At 37.9% G+C, this 19,013-nt stretch overlaps 3 protein-coding genes across 5 annotated transcripts in view; 1 reads left to right on the plus strand and 2 right to left on the minus strand.

The window, feature by feature from the left end:
- The window catches only part of CENPK (centromere protein K), a 32,538-nt gene extending 32,403 nt beyond the window's left edge, over positions 1-135 (minus strand). Inside the window, exon 1 of the mRNA XM_055699069.1 lies at positions 1-135. Within this exon, the coding sequence (XP_055555044.1) occupies positions 1-135 (135 nt within the window).
- Positions 134-17,325, plus strand: PPWD1 (peptidylprolyl isomerase domain and WD repeat containing 1). The gene is made up of 11 exons (XM_055699061.1): positions 134-290; positions 1,292-1,394; positions 2,626-2,726; positions 3,545-3,665; positions 6,183-6,630; positions 7,200-7,390; positions 7,895-8,084; positions 9,482-9,663; positions 12,427-12,508; positions 13,106-13,288; positions 14,310-17,325. The coding sequence occupies exons 1-11, from the start codon at positions 134-136 to the stop codon at positions 14,451-14,453; spliced, it is 1,902 nt and encodes a 633-aa protein (XP_055555036.1). The 3' UTR covers positions 14,454-17,325.
- Positions 15,530-19,013, minus strand: part of TRIM23 (tripartite motif containing 23) — a 24,566-nt gene continuing 21,082 nt past the window's right edge. For 2 of the 3 annotated variants that reach the window (XM_055699062.1, XM_055699063.1), the window contains one exon: positions 15,530-18,680. In XM_055699062.1, the coding sequence (XP_055555037.1) occupies positions 18,501-18,680 (180 nt within the window). In that variant the 3' untranslated portion in view covers positions 15,530-18,500. The remainder of the gene's footprint in view (positions 18,681-19,013) is intronic. The other variant, XR_008730227.1, reaches the window with a different exon arrangement.

A 19,013-nucleotide genomic window follows, 5' to 3' on the forward strand; every position in this document is an offset into this window, starting at 1 on the left:
CATGATGGCTCCCCGTTCCGCTCCGGCCGGCCCGCGCACTCCTCTACGCGCGCTCCACCGCGTCACTTCGGAAGCGCCCGGCGCGGGGTGTGGTGAGGGCGGGGAGTGTTGCGGAGAAGTGACGTGCAGCAGCATGGCGTCGTCCGAGCCGGAGCGTAAGCGAAAGCAGCCTGAGGCGGCAGCCGGCAGCGAGGCGGCGGCGGCGGCAGCAGAGGCAGAGGAGGAGGATGAGGAGGAGCGCTGGGTCGGGCCGCTCCCGGGAGAGGCCGCGCAGGCGAAGAAGAGGCGAGGTAACGGGGGAGCGGAGCCGCTGCCCGCCCGTTCTCTGGGGCGCGACCTTCGAGGCGCCCGCGGTGCCGCTCCCGGGCCGAGTCCGGAGCGGTGGGGTCGCCTGGGCCCTCCCCGGGCGGTGGTGGCGGGGCGGGGGCGCGGGGCCCGTTGCCTGAAGCGGTGCCTCGCACGGCTGGTGGCCGGGCGGGAGGGCCCCCGGCGTGCGGCATTGCGGGCTGGGGCGCCGTTGTTCCTGGTTCCCGCGGCTAAGGGGCCCGCTTTGCAGGGCCTGCGGTGCTGGGGCCGTGCTGCTTACAGCTGCGGAGTTAGCGGCCTGCTGGATCGCTGCCCTGAGCTGGAGGAGTAGAAGTCTCTAGGCTGAATTTTGACATATGGAATTGATGTGTTCGGCAACTCGCAGCTTTCTGGGCATCACTGTAACATAAATGTGAGTTTAAAGAAGTTCGGCAGATGCAAACCTGCTGGTCCAGTAACTAATGCCATTGTGCAGGTATTACCAGTTAGGATGTAAAAATCAGAGACAAAAGCAGAAAATCTGGTTATTTTAGGTGAGCCGGTTAAACAATGAAATAGGTAGGTGCTAGCGTTTAAAATTTAAGCTACGATACTCACATGGGACCTTCAGTGGCTTAACAATAGGGATAAATTTGGTTTTGAAAGAAAATTAGGTGCAGATGACCTGTTTTCTGGCACTACCTTAAAAATTCGGTGTATTGATTTTTTTTTTCCCCAACGCATTTAAACAGCCAAGGTAACGGTTGCTTTGAAAAGGGTCAGCTGTATGTGTTAAAGCAGAGTTTGAGTGTCTTTAATCTACCAAGAATCAGTAAGTCTTAGTACAAAGCCACAGTGGAAACCCCTTTTGTTATGTTCGCACAAAATCCTAGCGTATTCCTGACTAAAATGGGAGTAAGCTATTCAAGGGTAAGTAAGTGAGAACAGAAGCTAGAGGTAATGATATGGAAAAAAATGTCCTAATTTTTCTTTTTATTCTCTTTAGTTCTGGAATTTGAACATGTTTATCTTGAAAATCTACCTTGTGCTTCCATGTATGAACGCAGTTACATGCACAGAGATGTCATTACACATGTAACATGTACTAAGTAAGTGTCTTCCTTTTTTCTGCTGTCTCTCATTGTCAGAATGTATTTTGTTCATGCTGGTGTTGTCCCATAGCCGGACTCATTAGCCGGTGCACAGTGCCAGTTCATACACTGACTCGAGGTATTTCTATCCCTTTGTTCTAGTTGCCACAAAGCAGGGAGCTAGGTGGTCACCCACAAATGCCTAGCTCTCCAAGTGTCAAAACTTTACACTTTATTTACACAGTTCAGCAAGCAAGGACATCGGCCTTCATTGGTTACAAGTTACATGAAACAAAGTACTGAGTAACATAAGTTATGTGTTCCTGCCTTAAGCAACTCTCTCACTTCTTGTTTTAATTAGTCTGCATGATCAGTCTCTGTTCTTTTTCAGTCTGGAGCATTTTTTGAGATGGTGGTTGCAATCTCCCCCTGTTGGAATTACTTTCCCCCTAGGTAGTGCTTCTTGTGATAAACTTCTACTCAGCTCATTCATCTTGTGGTGGTACTTTCCCCATTCAAAGAATTTGCTGGTGCTTAACGAAGCGTGTAGCAGGGCATTCGAAAATGCTTGTAACCTGGATTAACCATTAACAACTCATTTGTTGCAATGGTCTTAAAAGTCAAACTACTAACAATACATACAATTTTATTAATCATATGGTATCACTAGGAAGTTTTAATTGTAGAAGTTTAATAATGGCAAGTTACTGTGTTCAGAGGTGGTATTTTAAGGTGTTTTTTGAAAATTAAGGAAAGGGCTTGCTGATAATCAAGTTAAATGTTTAAATAGACTAAAAGAGTGTCTTAAAATTCATGTTGCAGTGTGCAGTATATACAGGAGTGAGAGCAACTGACTGCATCTGAACAAAATATGATTCAGCAGAAATGCACAGGTGGAGGACATAGCTTTCCTCTCTTTATGTGTGTGTGTATATATATATATATATATAATAGTCGTAAATAGCAACTACTGTGAAAACAGACCTAAAATAGGAGTAAAATTTACATAGTCAAAAAGAATAGTATTATATATTTATTCAATTTAGGCTGCTGACTTTTCATAGATTAATTATTTGCTATTCCAGGAGTGATACTACCCATTCAGACAGATTGCCATAGTAATTTCTTTACAGTTCATTCTCTACACAGCGTTAATTATAGTGTACTTTACTACCTAGTGTGAATGTGCATAATGTGTGTATCTTATTTTTTTCTTTCTGTTTTTGTTATTTTTTTTTCCTAAATGTAGGACAGATTTTATCATTACAGCCAGCCATGATGGACATGTAAAATTCTGGAAAAAAATAGAAGAAGGGATTGAGTTTGTTAAACACTTCCGGAGTCACCTGGGTGAGAAGTTGCTTTTTCTTCTCTAAAGAACCTCACTTTTTCCTCCTCCTTTGTCTCCGTTGTTTGAAGAGGGAGTACAGATAAAGAGGAGAAGGGTTGTGAGATTCATTTACTGCCGTCAGGGATTAAATCATATCTACCTATCTTCATTCATTCCCATGTCCTGTTGAGTTTTGTTCCCAAACTGCAGGAGGGATAGGGTGAGGATAAAATATGTGGACTCCAGCACAGATCCCCTCATTCCTTGCATTGCCTCGTGCCCCGCCTGTTAGAAAACAATGTTATAGTGGGCTCCTGATCTTAGCTGTCAGCTTCTTCTTATATACAGAAGCACCATGTGAGAACAAAGGCTACCAGCCAAATACAAGTATTGTGAAAAACGTATGGAAGGCTCAGTAATTTTGAGTGTTACGTGTGTTAGTAGCAGGACTGTAATAGGGTTCTGCTGCTTTTTTCTCTTTTGAGAGATGCAAGTCGAAGAACACATAATTTTTACCGTATCAGAATGTTTTTCTCAACTTTTTTAAATGAACATTTTAAATGAAAGTAATTGCCGTTATAATCTTTCATTTATATATATGATTAAGTAGTTCATTATCACATACCTGATTCTAACAGCAGTAGGATATAAAGTATTGGTTTGTGTTTCGTTCTTTTTTGGTTTTGTTTTTAAATTAAGGTTGAGTAGTTAAAGTCAAAAAAGGTGGAGAAAAAGCTGAGAAACAGGTTTAAACCACTGTAGGTTTTTTTCCTGTGGAATACTGAAATGAAGGATGTCTTTTTCTCGTGTCTTAATGGTATGTTAACTTTTTAAATAGGTGTTATTGAGAGTATTGCTGTTAGTTCGGAGGGGGCATTATTCTGTTCGGTTGGAGATGACAAAGCAATGAAGGTGTTTGATGTAGTCAACTTCGATATGATTAACATGCTGAAACTTGGGTAAGTTACTTAGTTCTTAAAAATGTTAGTTTGGGATTATAAATGGGGTTATTTTGCTAAAAGGTAAGTCAGTAGTTTGGATTTTTTGAGGTTTTTTTTTCCCTCCAGTCAGATGAAGCTCAGTAAACTGCATTATCTGAAATGCATCCAGTGGCTGGAGACTGCCTGACTGAATAGAAAAACTTATGACTGCATGCAACAGTACATGAGTGGAGTAGGTCTGTGCCTTTCCTCAGTGTCAAATATTATGCATAAAGAGGTGGTATTTCTCAAAATACTTAGCTAGCTGTAATTTTGTTGTTGTTTGGCATTGAATTTAAAAATCATAGCTGACTATTAGTTCCAGTAGAGAAGGGGTTTGGCCTGTGTGTGTTCTTATTTGTTGTCGTAGGGATAGAAATTTCTTCCTGTTAGAAAGAAAGTTGTTGTTTTCCTTAGTCTTGCTGTTGTAGGATTTCTGTAGTTATAAAGTATATAGCTAAAAAATCTCAGAGAAACAGGAGCAGATATTATTGGAATTATAACAATACTGGAGGAAAACAAGGCCTACACTGTTAAGGGAGTGGTTTTGGAGGGTTGGAGGATCATTAAGTGCTGTACCAAGACTGGCAGAAGTACTGATATTTCCATAAGCCTTTTAAAATTGGAAAAATTATTCCTCCGTAGTCTACTATTTGTTAGTTAATTGTGAAACTGAATAGAAATATAAACTCAGGGGAGAAAAAAAAAAGCTTTTGAGGATGCTTAGATAAAAGCTTATTTTACCTGCTTTGCTGTTTATAGTTTTAAGTATCATCGCCAAGGTAATGTACACAGCCTATAGGAATTGATTACCTCTTGGCTGTCTGCTGTGGAAAAATTCCAGTTAGCCTTCATCTTTTGTTTTTGCTGGTTGTTTCTGCTTAGCAGCCCTTTATTGCGGCTAGAAATCTAGTAAAATTCTAGGATGAAATAAAATGTTTAATATAAAGAAAAACTTGATTTACTGTTACAATAGAAGGTGCTTTTTTTCTGTTTGAGAATTCAGGGAAAACTGAAGTAGAGTTTGTATCAATTTTGCATCAGGGATAACCTGAGAATGCTTCCTATAACATTTTTCTATAGTATATTCCCTTTATTTTTAATACATTTTTTCAACCTGAGTAATAAATACTCTCCCCTCCCCTTGTATTTTTTCAGAGATAACTGGGTTTTACATGAAGTGAACTCTTTCATGAACAACGGTGTATAGCTGTAATATAAGCACTGTCCTGAGTAGCCTTTTAAAACTTCATGTTTATTGCTCTGTCTTCCACATTACTCTTTATTGAGCAGATAGTTTCTGTTGACCTGTCTGAGAAGTTTTTCAGGGCTGTTTGCTCAGATGTTTGATGGTTAATGTAGAATTCTAAGTTCTGTATGGTCTTTTCAGCTTGCGTCATCTTGCCTTGCCTTGCCTGCCTTGATAGGTATATACTGGTGTGTTCCAGGGTTGATCAACTTTGTGTCAGATTTTTCAGATCCTTTCAGTTTTAACTAATATATACAGTGTAGCTATCTGCAGATCCCCATGTTTTATGCTTCCGTTAATGATCTGGAGAAGGGCAGCTGTTTCTGCAATAACTCTGGATAATGTTGCATAGATCAATGGGACATGAATCATTTATTTACTGATGTATTTATTTGATCGTATTCTTTCTAGAGAATCTGAGACAAAGTTCTGGTCATGTTTCTTTTTCTGATAATCTTTACCACACAGGCATTGAAAATCCAAGTTAGTTTCTGCCATTTGTCAGTCCTTCAGTATCTGTTAGTTAATTTGTGAAAGTTACTAAATATGAGTTTCCTATGGAGACTATAATGTCTTTGTTGTCTGTCATTTAGTTTGCATTCTGGTTCTCAAAATTTTTGCTTTTTAAAAAACAGACATAACTAATGTTATTGACCGTATCTCTGGCATGTTTTTATTGTAGAGTATGTTTTTGCTAGTAGCAAATTAATTCATAAATTCATTCAGGACACTTAATGAATATAGGGTGATTGTCTTAATTTTACTTTACATCGCTTTTTGGTTTTGTGGGATTTTTTGCAAGATCTACTTGAACTTTTCTGTAAGTGTATGGCAAAGGTGCAGTTGTCTTCATTTCCACTCAAGCATTAATCACTTAACAGATGGAAGGGAAATATTACTGAGTCATAGAAGTTGAGTAGTAATTATTAATGACACTTGTGCTATTTAGCTAGATTTCCATCCTTATTCTTCTTTTATCCCCACCTTCTGCCTTTGCTTTCTATCACAGCCTCTTTATGAAACAGAAACAGAAGCAACAGAAACAGGCTGAGCCATCCACTGAATTGTGTTGCTTGGAAAAGCTTGGTTATAACACTGTTGAATTTTAGTGAGACAAATATTAGCAGGACTAGTAAATAAAGTTCAACATTTACTTCTGATAAATTAATTTCAAGTTTATAGCATAACCCGATTCTTATCTAACTAACATTATTTTTTTTGGTATGTCCTTCCACTTCTTGTTGCAGCTACTACCCTGGCCAGTGTGAATGGGTATATTGCCCTGGAGATGCCATATCTTCTGTTGCAACGTCTGAGAAGAGCACAGGAAAAATATTCATATATGATGGACGAGGAAATAACCAGCCACTTCATGTTTTTGATAAACTCCATACATCCTCTCTTACTCAGATACGGTTGAACCCTGTCTACAAAGTAGTGGTGTCTTCTGACAAATCTGGGATGATTGAGTACTGGACTGGCACTCCTCATGAATATGAATTTCCCAAGAATGTGAACTGGGAGTATAAAACAGATACTGATCTATATGAGTTTGCAAAATGCAAGGCTTACCCATCCAGTATAAGTTTTTCACCTGATGGCAAGAAAATGGCCACTCTTGGGTCTGACAGAAAAGTTAGAATTTTTCGGTTTTTGACAGGGAAGCTCATGAGAGTCTTTGATGAATCTCTGAGTGTAAGTTTTGAGCCTTTTTCTCTACTTACTTGACATTCACCTAAGTTACCATCTGTTTCTAAAGCTGAGCTTCCTTGCTGTATTTTTCTCACAGGAAAGGTTTTTTGTGTTCTTCCTTGCCTCTTGTATTGCTTTGCCCCAAAATTAATTCTTACTGATTTATGTTAGTTATGTAGTGAAACAGAGTTGTTGATTTTTATCTGTGTTTTAAGATTGCTAGATTCCTTTTTCTTACAAAGCAATTATGGAAAATGCCCATTTCAAATAATATAATAATGAATTAGATTTGTCATCTTCTAAGAAATTTGTTAAACAGCTTCATGCTTTTTTTTTTTTTTTTTTTTTTTTTTTTTCTCTCCTTCTTCTTAGGCCTAGTACTACAGCATACCTGTTGGGTCATTAAAATAAAGAGAGTATTGCTTGTATTTATTTTTAATTCTTCAGTTATGTTTGAGTGGAGTAGTCTCCCTTGAATTCTGTATTTACTAAGCATGTGGATCAGTCTTTTGCTGGATCAAAAGTTTAAAATATGGTTTAATAGTGACTTTTTTTTCTCTTTTTTTCTGTAGATGTTTACTGAACTTCAGCAGATGAGACAGCAGCTACCAGACATGGAGTTTGGCCGACGTATGGCAGTTGAGCGTGAGCTGGAGAAAGTGGATGCAGTACGATTAATTAATATAATTTTTGATGAAACCGGACACTTTGTTCTCTATGGAACAATGTTGGGCATTAAGGTTATAAATGTAGAGACTAACAGGTAAGTTCCAATGACACACATTGAGATAAGTGTGTTTGTTTCGAAGTCTATATTCAGTCAGATTTACAGTATATTTAAAACTTGGTATAAGTGTGGGGAGCTCTAATCTTTTTGTTGTTGTTATTTGGGAGCCTTACATTAGAGTATACATAAGATACTCCCATGCTTCATAATTAGTTGTTGCAGTTTTAACCATTAGTAAAATGAGGAGAAAACACAGCAAGCTTATTTATATTAAAAATGTGTAATCATTTAATCTCTAGCTAAATGGATGTGATAACGTGAAGTACATGTGGGTCATGCAGTTGGGATTTTATTGCATAAGGAAGTTGACTAGTAAATTATGTAGCAAGTTTGAATAGAGAAGCATCATAAAACCAGTTAGTAATTGTTTATTTTGAGAGGGTTTTGGAATTTTGCTTTGAGTCCTGTAGTCAGAAAGCAGAGATTCTCTCATTGTGAGCAGCTAACAGTAGTTACACCTTTTTACATCTTGTACTTCAGGTGTATTCGTATCTTGGGAAAACAAGAGAACATCAGAATGATGCAGCTAGCTTTGTTCCAAGGAGTAGCAAAGAAACATCGTGCTGCAATCACTATAGAGATGAAGGCATCTGAAAATCCTGTTCTCCAGAATATCCAGGCAGATCCTACAGTAATCTGCACCGCTTTCAAAAAAAATAGGTTTTACATGGTGTGTGTTTTCTGTTTAAGTAACTCTATTCTTGTACTGATATTTTCTCTGCGTTATTTTTTCTTTTTCTCTTTGCATCTTTCTGGTGCTTTTTGTCTTGAGTATTTGTGAACGCTGCTTTTCCAGAGGAGTCCCTTTATATTGCAAGTATATTTTAGAATTTTTAGCTTGAACTAGTTATAAATTGACTAGAATCAACTTTACTTTTTTCATTATTGCTCAAGCAGTTTAAATAAACGATGGTTTTGACTAAATTACAGTTTTCCAAGAAGGTTATATGCTTTTGTTCTAGCTGAAAAGAAGCCTTAATAACATGTAAAAAACTGAACCAGATCTTATACTGACAAAGAAACAATAATTAACTATGTATAAAATAGGTAATAAAAATAATTAAATTCAGAGCAGCATCAGGACTTAGTAGCACCAAAGACACTGTGGGCAGCTAAGACAGACAGGAGTTATCTTCCTGATCACGATTTAGATTTTAGGTGAGATGCAGTAATAATAATAATAATAATAATAAGCCAAACAGGCAAGCAATTCCAGAGTAGTTAGCAGTTGATCTGGGATGTGATCACCATAGATGTTAGAGATCAGTCTGTCTGTTACTTGTGCTGGAATTTGGTCATATTTTCCATTGGAGCAAGATAGTATAGTTTCTAAAGCTTTGTGTGGTTAATCTGTCATATATAATGGAATATATGACTCTGAAGGATTTGACAGTTGAGAAGGAAAAGTTAGACAAAATCTGGAAACATTACTCACTGTTTGAGAAAACATGATTGTATGCATGCAGAAAGACTTAGTAATGCTCATTTGATATGTAAATGTATTGCTTAACTAAGTGGATGCTCGGGTGCTCATAGGCTTATTAGATGTTTTCCTACAAGTACTATAAAATTAAATTTCTGGGATTTCTCCTGTTTTGAGGAGAATCCTCCTAAATTTGCTGGTTTTGTGTAGTTTTGTATTTATGCAGTATTGGAACAAGAGGTTTGTTTGACTTTGTAGTGAAACTGCAAGTTTTGTGATGAAATCTGCCGGTTTTGTCTGAATGTAACAGAAGAACTTGATATTCTTCACTTTTTTTGGAGAAGAAGATGCTGAACTACTGTGGGCTTTCTGTTGAAAAGAGGAAGAAGTTTAAACGTAACAGATTATAAAAAGTTACTTGGATTTGCATGTAGTCATACTGGAATTTGCGACTGTGGAAATGGTCTAACATGTAACACTGAGATGCAAAGGTAGACTGAAGTATCTGCTTACATTTCAAATCTAGTTGAGTGTTTAGCAGGTTGTGTAATCACATTGATGTCTTGCGTGCAGAGCAGTGTGTAAGATAAGAGGGAAAAAAAGAGAAAGCCGAACAGTTAACCTTCTGTTCTTTTGTTCTTCAGTTTACTAAACGTGAACCAGAAGACACAAAGAGTGCAGACTCTGACAGAGATGTATTTAATGAGAAACCTTCTAAAGAAGAGGTCATGGCAGCCACTCAGGCAGAAGGTCCCAAAAGAGTTTCGGACAGTGCCATCATCCACACAAGCATGGGAGATATTCATATCAAGCTTTTTCCTGTTGAGTATGTATTTGGTAGTTTTTCTGTTATTTTGTTTTTCCATTATTTTGGTTCCTTCCTTCCATGCCTTTTGGTGGCAGTATCAAAGACCTACTTTTCAAGCTAGGAATAATTATTTTCTTCCCCTTTTTCTACTGTCCTTGTTTCCTGACAGTTTCTTAATACATGAAGCTAGGAATTTGACTCTGGACAATAAAAGGGTAAAAATAGGTCTAAATAACAGTGGGGGACACAGGGCTGGATTTTTAAATGTTTTTTGCTTTTATTTAAATAAAAAGTTTATTTTTTAATTTTTAATTAAATTAATTTTATTTTTATTTATTTTTTAATTAAATTTTTAAATAATTTTTAAATTAAAATTAAAAAATATAATTTTTTAATAAATCAGGAGTTTATTCCTTTCTTAACTTGTTCTTTCTCTAAACTGCAGATGTGGCTAGGTCATGATGCTCTTCTGTGAGCTACGTATTTTTGTAAGCCAGTGCTGTTTGATTCCATCCTGAGAAAGAATGATGATGTTGGCAGCAGCAGTAGATTTGGCAGTAGGTCTGTGTAAGCCAGAGGAATAGTAGTTTGCAACTTCCAAATGTGGCCATTTTACTACATTTTATGTTACTCCAGCTCCTTTAAGAGCAACACAAAATTTATACCAGCATGTCACATTAGTGATGCACGTAACTGAATGAGTTTTATGCATGACAATTGCTGAAGTTACTATGTCAGCATCAGTTCCTTGTCATGCTAATATATGCAAATATTTCATTGTGATAAAGTAAATTTATATATTGCATTGCTATACATGGAAACTTAAACCATGCTTCTCCAAAAACAACTTAATGTTTTGTCATAAGCACAAACTCAATTCTACCCTGTTGGGCTGATGGTCTTTTACTGCTGTCTTCACCAATGTCTCCTTGCATCAGGCCCTAGTTCCTGGAATTCATAATTGCAGTGTATAGATTGCTGTAACAGTACAGCCTTTGCCAGTGAAAGCTACGTTATTTCTTGAATTATTATTATATGTTTTAAAAATCATCATGCTAGTGTGTCACTATATTTGCATGCATAATATTGCTTCACTGCAATGAACTGAGTGCTTCACTGCAATGGTTTGTGTGCAGTGTTGAATTAAATACAGTATTACAAGGCTTGATTATTGTTAGGTCTGTCCTTTCTTGTTCTAGTATTTCTTCCCAGCTGAGCTTTGGATTTAAAATACCTTCAAGATGAATGTGATTAAAAAATTGAAACAAGAGCATTTAGATGTGGCTTTCTATGCCCTCCAAATCTTTGGCCATGTGCTCATGGAATAAAGTTGTGAATGACAATGTACTGCTCAGCAGGAACTGGCACTATAATCTTGTTTCATTAGTTACGCCATTGGTGCTGTGTTTCACGAGCTACTTGGCAGTACCACAAAGCTCAAGTTTAGTGTTCTTTTGTCACAGCTAAAGTAACTACAGCTATGGATTCAACTTGGCTATTTTGTCATCTGCTAGGAGAATGCGCATGACTGCATAAACCTGTCAGTGTAGATCTACCCTGGGTGCTAATCCATTTTATAAAACTAGTGGAAGAGCTGTTGCAAAGAATTTCCACTCTGGTAGCAAATCTCTCAGAAGTAAAAAATCAAGCCACAAAGATGAAGGGGTTGTTTGTTTGTTTGTTTTCCCTTTTTCTTCCATCAACAGTAATATTCCACTTCTTTACCCTGCCTCCAAACAGTGTTTGTGAGTAGCTTCAGAGGAGGTTAGCCGACTCAGCTGACTGCAAGTTCTGGAATATTAAAACATTGAATTTTTAGATTTTACTTCTTGTATGCAACACTGGACATCTTACATATGTAGTTTAATGTAATTATAGAGGTAAAAGAGTGAACAACTTTCTGCTTAGGGACCATAGGCTCCTTAATTGTTTTCTAAATAAATTATGTAAGTAGTAAGCTGGGGGAGGAATATCTCATCAGTGGTGCCTTGAACTAGGCTTTGAGGAAATGGATTTGGTTGCTGACTGTCCTGGCTTAACCCTGGCTGCCAACTAAGCCAGACACAGCCGCTCGCGTACTCCCCTGCAGTGGGATGGGGGAGAGAATCGGAAGGGTAAAAGTGAGAAAACTGGTGGGTTGAGATAAAGACAGTTTAATGGGTGAAGCAAAAGCCACATGTGCAAGCAAAGCAAAACAAGGAATTCATTCACCACTTCCCACGGGCAGGCAGGGGTTCAGCCACCTGCAGGACAGCAGGGCTGCATCACACATAACGGTTACTTGGGGAGACAAACAGCATCACTCCAAACGTCCCCCCCTTCCTTCTTCTTCCCCCAGCTTTCTATGCTGAGCATGACATCATATGGTATGGCACAGCCCTGTGGTCAGTTGGGGTCAGCTGCCCTGCTGTGTCCCCTCCCAGCTTCTTGTGCACCCCCAGCCTGCTCGCTGGTGGGGTGGGAAAAGCAGAAAAGGCTTTGGCTCTGTGTCAGCACTGATCAGCAATAACAAAAACATCCCTGTATTACCAACACTGCTGCTGCCTTCCTGGGTAATCACGCAACTTTGTTCTCCTCTCAGGTTTTTTTTGTTCCTAGCTCTGGGTTTGAGGAGGTGGGGATTTGGTTTTTTTCCCTTGTTTGATGAAAGCCCTTTCTATACCGTGTGCTGAAACACTGCTCAGTACAACAGGAACTTGGTCTCAGCTGAAATCTTTATGGCCTTACCATCATACAGTTAAATATTTATTGTAGCCTGTATTTTCTGTTACATGATTTTAGGTGTCCCAAAACAGTGGAAAACTTCTGTGTGCACAGCAGAAATGGTTATTACAACGGACACATATTTCACCGTATCATCAAGGTAACTTGTACAAAACTAATTTTTTTATTGGTTTAGATACTGTACCTTTGTGGTCAGTCCTCTCTGTTAACTCTTTCATTTCCCTTTCACACAAACTATTTCTGGAATGGCTTCAGAGTTCCTTACAAAGTCTCAACAACTCTGAGGTTCTGAACAGCTTTATGACTTACTGGTGTTATAGTTGTTCTGCAGCTGACAAAGTGGAGAAAATCTGAAGACCGAGAGAAAGATCAATTCAGCAATCCTGCTTGAATTAAGATTTTGTTTCGTGTCAGAAGGCAGTTCTTGCAAGGCTTATTTCTGTTATACCAGAGTCAAAGTGATACAGCTTAGGTGTTTGCAGAAAGTACAGCTAGTCAGGTTTCTGTCCTTCACTAGCACTTCACTAGCAGGAACAACAAGTATACTTGCTTCTTCACAAGTACTCCATTATCACTTAAAGAAGCTCTGAATGCTTTGTCCTTTATCCACAGCATTTTAATGCTTCAGATTTTTTGGTGAGGTTTGAAGCAAGCTTGAAAAAAATGTTACCTCACATAAACCCCTTTTGTTTATTTATTCTGTGTGACGACGTCATAACATCTAATTTCTGTGCAGGGTTTCATGATTCAGACTGGTGATCCAACTGGTACAGGAATGGGAGGTGAAAGTATTTGGGGAGGAGAATTTGAAGATGAGTTTCATTCAACTTTACGACATGACAGACCATACACACTCAGCATGGCTAATGCAGGACCAAATACCAATGGATCTCAGTTTTTTATAACAGTAGTGCCAACTGTAAGTAGTATTAAAAGCTCAATTTAAGGTCTGACATGCTAACTAGACAGTAAAAGTATTTTTTTTTCTGATGGAAAAAGGAACACACTAGTACTATCTAAATAATCCTTTCTTTTTTATTTCACAAATAAATGCTGTGCACAATGTGTACTGTGTAGGCTTCACCATCTAAGAAACAGAAAAGTATTTTTGTCAGTTGTGACCAGGAGGCCTTTTGCCTTTAATTGGAGTAAGGGCAGTATCAGATTCTTAGTACATCAGGCATGTTTGCAGCTGTGTATTACTAGAGTATGTTATATTAATATACTGGTTTAATATGGTGCTAGGATGACTACTTTAATATCACCTAGCTGCAGCTATACAAAGAAGGCAGTATTCAGGTTTGAAAACTTCCTTTGATCTGTATACAGTTTCACAGCTAAAAAAAATTTTGGTATGTGAATCTAACAGATATAAACCAAATCCTTAAAGGTGCCACTTACAAAACCTGCATTCTTCTAGCACTTATTTCAAAGTCATGTATCTTTAAAAAAAAAAACAAAACACACCACCCATTTACCTTAATTTTGAGGCTTAGTAAGTTACATCAGTGCCTATATGCAGATTGCGAAGTGGGCATACTGTATGAATGTGACTTTGAATTAAGTAGTATTCTGGACTGGCACTTACTGTTTAGTTGTGAAAGTACCATGAAATAGACTGAAACAGCATTTCTGTGAACTGAGAATACACTTTAAAATAAACTGTGAAGTGCTACTGCATTGCTAGAACTTGGCCTCTGTAGTACCTGAAGAAAACAATTGAAAAGCTGAGTTTACTTGTATATGAGTGTGTATTACCTGTAGCCTAATATTTACTTTCATGCTAATATTGACACGGAGTTAAGTTTCATAGCCTGAACATATAAAATGTATCCATGTACACCTGTTATGGGTCAGTCTCTTTCTGGTTTGGTACCTAACCTGCATGCTGCTTTCTATTTTAATATGCTTTTTCTTTCTTCTCCTGTGCCCTCATACAGCCGTGGCTAGACAACAAGCACAGTGTGTTTGGACGGGTGACTAAAGGAATGGAAGTTGTTCAGAGAATCTCAAATGTAAAAGTCAATCCCAAAACTGACAAGCCCTATGAGGATATCAGCATCATTAACATCACAGTGAAATAAGTTAGGAGCTGAAGGTTCCAGCTTAAGCAGAAACAACTTGGCACAGTGGGACCCAAAAAGGGACCTAGAAGGAACAAAAACATTCTGGGTAACTCCTAGATATAAGAAGTGCCAGGACAGAGCAATCACCAGTTCTACTATTTTTAATATACCTAAAGTGCCCTAAGTCTGTATTTCTGGTAACTTCATATTTTAAAGTAAAAACATACGCATGTTTCTTACAAAGTCTACTGTTTTTCTTGCATCTCTTCTATGCAAAACTGAATATTTAAAAAAGTACACAATGTCTCAGGATAATGTTTATAAAACAGTTTGTAAATTTTTCATGCTTATTTGCATCTTTTATATCTAATTAATCCCTTTCAAAGTATTGAAATATTTGACAGAGGAAAAGGTCAGAAATCCTAAACTGAGTGAACTCTTCAATCACATGTACATGCATGAAAAAATGGATTGCCATGATACTGTTTGTTCTGACAAAGTGTGTAATCAACCTCTGTCCTTTAAAAATGGTTGTGTTTTGTGTCTTCTGTGTCTAAAAGCAATGGTTAACTCTTGGAATGCCAGCATACAAAGTCCTGTGCAACTTCTTTGGCACTGCCAATTTTTTTTTTTCCTTTCAGGGTTTGCTTTCTCATTATTTAGCTTAGGAAGTCTGTTTCTGCCTTCATTTTTACCTGAAGTCCTCGGTAATACGGCAATCACCTCAACTAAGCTCACAGCAGGTGATTCTGGTGCTGTCCTCAATGAAAGCTCATACAACATCTGAAGCTGTTGTGAATCTGGGGCTAGAGATGGTCCTGTTACTATGTTGGATAGTTTACATTTACTCTACAGTAACATTATGTCCACGTAACACCACTGCACTAGTACAAGACTCAGGAGTTTACAGTTCTGGTGACTTCATGAAATGAGATGTGATGCATGCTAATCAGATTCAGTCCCTCAAAAGCTGCTACTACTGAGAAGGTTATCTTCAGTGAGATAAAGGGGTATCTTCAGGGATTAATAACAAAAATGCTACAGTAAGTTAAATGTAGCACACTTCAATTCTGAGATGACCTTAAAAAAAAAAGTTTATTAAAATCGCAAAATTTTAGATACTTTTATTGAAAAGAATTTATTTTCTGGACAACTCAAATTGCAGCAGCTCATTAATTGTTTCCACTAAAAGAGCCCTTTTCAAGAAGCCTTTACATAACATCCACAGCTCCTCCCAGCAGTTCAGAATAAGAACTATCTCACAATAAACCCCTCATGTACCACATGGCCCACAAGAAATCTGAAGATAGCATACAGTAAAACCGCATCAACTGGTATTTCTTAGTTAGCTTAGACAGGCTATTTTTGAGCTGAGATTCTTTCAAGAAAGCCACAACATAGTCACTGGATGTATTTACTCAGTTTCACAATTAAGGTCAACATCCTGTGAGAAGTTATTTCAAATAATCCTCGTAGTTAATAATGCTTGAGTAAGTTCTAGTTGAGGAAATACTCCAATTACATATTGCAAAGTCAGTACACTGAAAACTAAAGTTCAGTAAAACTGGTAAAACAAGCTTAAAATTTGTAACTGAAGCAGTTTATATGTAGTATTAATTTATAATACAAATAAACTTCTTAGTGTACCTGTTTACACTGAAGAGTTCACAGACATATACAACACTTTCACAGTTACTTCAAACCATCTTAAATAAATTCCATTTAACAACACTTTTATGGTGGCATCACATGTGTCACAAGAAAGCCTTTGTACTCAGAGAACATGCACTAGTGAGAATTCCTCCTCTGCCCTCTAATGCTACAAAAAATCCACACTGGTCACCTTGAACGAAGGGAACTATACTGAGAGGCCTGTATAACTGAGGCAAAAGCCAGCTAAAGTAAAATTCATAATTAAGATTTTTCTAAAGAATGCATGTCTTCTCTGTAGATACCTCTTCCTGGAATATATTTAACAATGCTTAGCAGAAATTGTTCGTATTTTAAAAAGAACTACAAAGGGACAGTCAGCCCCAACTAGGTCTGGGGCTTCTCTGCAGTACAGGCTAAGCACGTGCTCCAGTCAGAGCCGCCAACTGTCTATTGGGCAAGAAGTTACAGGCTGGGAGCAACAAACATTTCTTTAGTTCGGTGGGTGCAAGAGAACACCTACCGAACTTACAACTTCATTGTAAATCATTTCCAAAATTATCAGCTTGTCTGAAGAAAGAGCAAATACCCCTTCTCAGTGCCTATGTACATATGTTGGCATTGAAACCCATTTCACAAACATTTAACTAATTTAAAGCTTAGTGTTCTTCCAGCTACTATTCAAGTCATTAGACTTGCTGAATCTGCATTTATCACCATTTACAGGAAATTTAAGTAACAAGAAAAAACTACAGGCAGATGTCATTATGAGGAAGTAGTTAACTGCTTCCTCTTGACAAAAAGTGCAAATGTACTAAATTATTTGTTTATACATTCTTGGCTTTACCTATGGTATGTAGTGGGAAAACATAAAATTGGTAGTATTACAATAAAAGCCATAGCCACAGATAATTGGATACATTTCCTTTGCCAGGTGAGGTTCAGAGCTGTCACAGATAAACATGATTTTCAGTGTGGCAAAAATATCTCCCATCTGCAAAAAACACTGCTCAATTCCACTGTCTGGTTCTCCCAGTTCACCTGTGCTCCAGTAAGGAAAGTGATGATGAAGAGTTTTGATATATTGGCCATGCTCTTTGTAGCTCTTCTAGCAACACGAAGAGGTCCATGGCATGGCTTCTTCCATTGGCAATGCTGCACACTTGAAAAGGAGGGCACAACGTTCTTGTGCATGTACCAGACAAATAAAATTGTTAGCAGTTGCATATGCAGAAAAAAATAGATAATAATAAAAAAAGACATCCCTAAATCGTTGCAGTCTTCCCTAAATTTAAACAGCATTACACCTACGTTTAACAGGTTTGTGAATGAGTAATCTTCAAGAATAGAGGCACTGGTGATAGTTCCATGTAAAAGATACAGAAAGAACTGAAAATCTTATTATGGAAGTTTTATATCACATTTTAGCATCTGCTCTTCTCTAAGGGTTAGAACTAGTGTATACTATTGTGTCACTGAATATTTTAAGGCCACTACCTTAATCTGGAAGCATGACTTCTACATAAGAGTACAGAGCTGGACTGACATTGCACCACATCACTTCTTTAGGAAGTTTTCAGGTTTTTTATAATTTCATTTGACTTCTTGAGGAGCAAGTTTAATCTCTAAAGGTAGATTACATCCTCAAGCATGCACAAAATGCTTTCACCTCAGTCTCACTATAGTCTGTCCATAAATAGTTTAGTATGTGTAGAAACAAAAAAAAACCCAAACCTGACTAACCCCTCCCCCCCAACTAGAAAATGACTGGCTAAACAATGCCCCAGCCCCCTAGCCCTGCAAAGCTGCACCTAATTCTCAGTTTTCTTTGTCCAGTTATGCTGCCTTCCAGTAACAAACAGGGAAGCTAATAAATAATGGGCGAAACATTTTCCTTTTGTGTTGTATTTGCATGTAATTTTCAATGCCAACTTGAGGTGAATGCATTCTTTAGACATTGAAGAGTAGAACCATTTACTTCTGGCTAGTAGACTGAGCTGGCTATTCTAGTAACTTGAGACAGATTTTGGAATAGTTTCCTGGAAAAGGATTTCTAACTAACTCAAAATTAACCAATTAAGTGCTGTAGACTTGTTATAATTATTATGTGAACTCCCATGCATATTTTATCAGGGAAGAATTTTAAATTTTAACAACTTAATTTCATCAAGAGTATCAAGGCACCCTTGTAATGGGTCCATTCCACTACCTGTAAATGTATCACATTTCAAAAACACTCTAACAGCACAAGTTTACTGAACCAATTATCCAGTCTAAGATAAAGACCTACATTTTTCTGTAACCACCAAGTTAAATAAAGTCCCCTTTTCAGACAGCACACCTGGCTACAAAATCCTAAATTGTGCAAACAAGACAAAACAGTAAACTACAGCCTTAAGTTACAGCCTGTAAAATTTAAGCCACATCCAGGACACCAGCAGCCACTAACTGCCTTGACAGCCAGTCCAATCCTTCATAAAGTCCTGTACCACTTCGGGCATCACAACCCTGAATATACCAGCTACGGCCACAGCAGAGCTTGTGGAGACTCAGCAGTTCTGTGATTTCTTCCACTGAAAGCGCACCTGCCACATCCTGCAGGAGTCAGATACAAAGACTTGATTATTCTTCTGTATTATGTTTGAAGCATTTTATTTTTAACTGATGGCTTAGACTGAAGCTACAGATCACATAAAAGCTTTCTAAACACAAAAGCCAAATAAAAGTTATGCATTTACTACTTGTTACCATCAACCAAAAACTGGTTGTTGAATCCACTGAGCACTCTAGCATAACTTAGTTTACCAGCCTTAAACATAAAGAAAGCATCTACGTTTTATGATTTCCACATTACAATTCCCTTATCATAGCAGTGGGTTCAGAAAGTTGGAATTTGATACACAAATTGAGGGAAAGACTAACAGAGTG

Source organism: Falco cherrug, chromosome Z, assembly GCF_023634085.1.
Source record: "Falco cherrug isolate bFalChe1 chromosome Z, bFalChe1.pri, whole genome shotgun sequence".
NCBI classification, from domain to species: Eukaryota; Metazoa; Chordata; class Aves; order Falconiformes; family Falconidae; genus Falco; species Falco cherrug.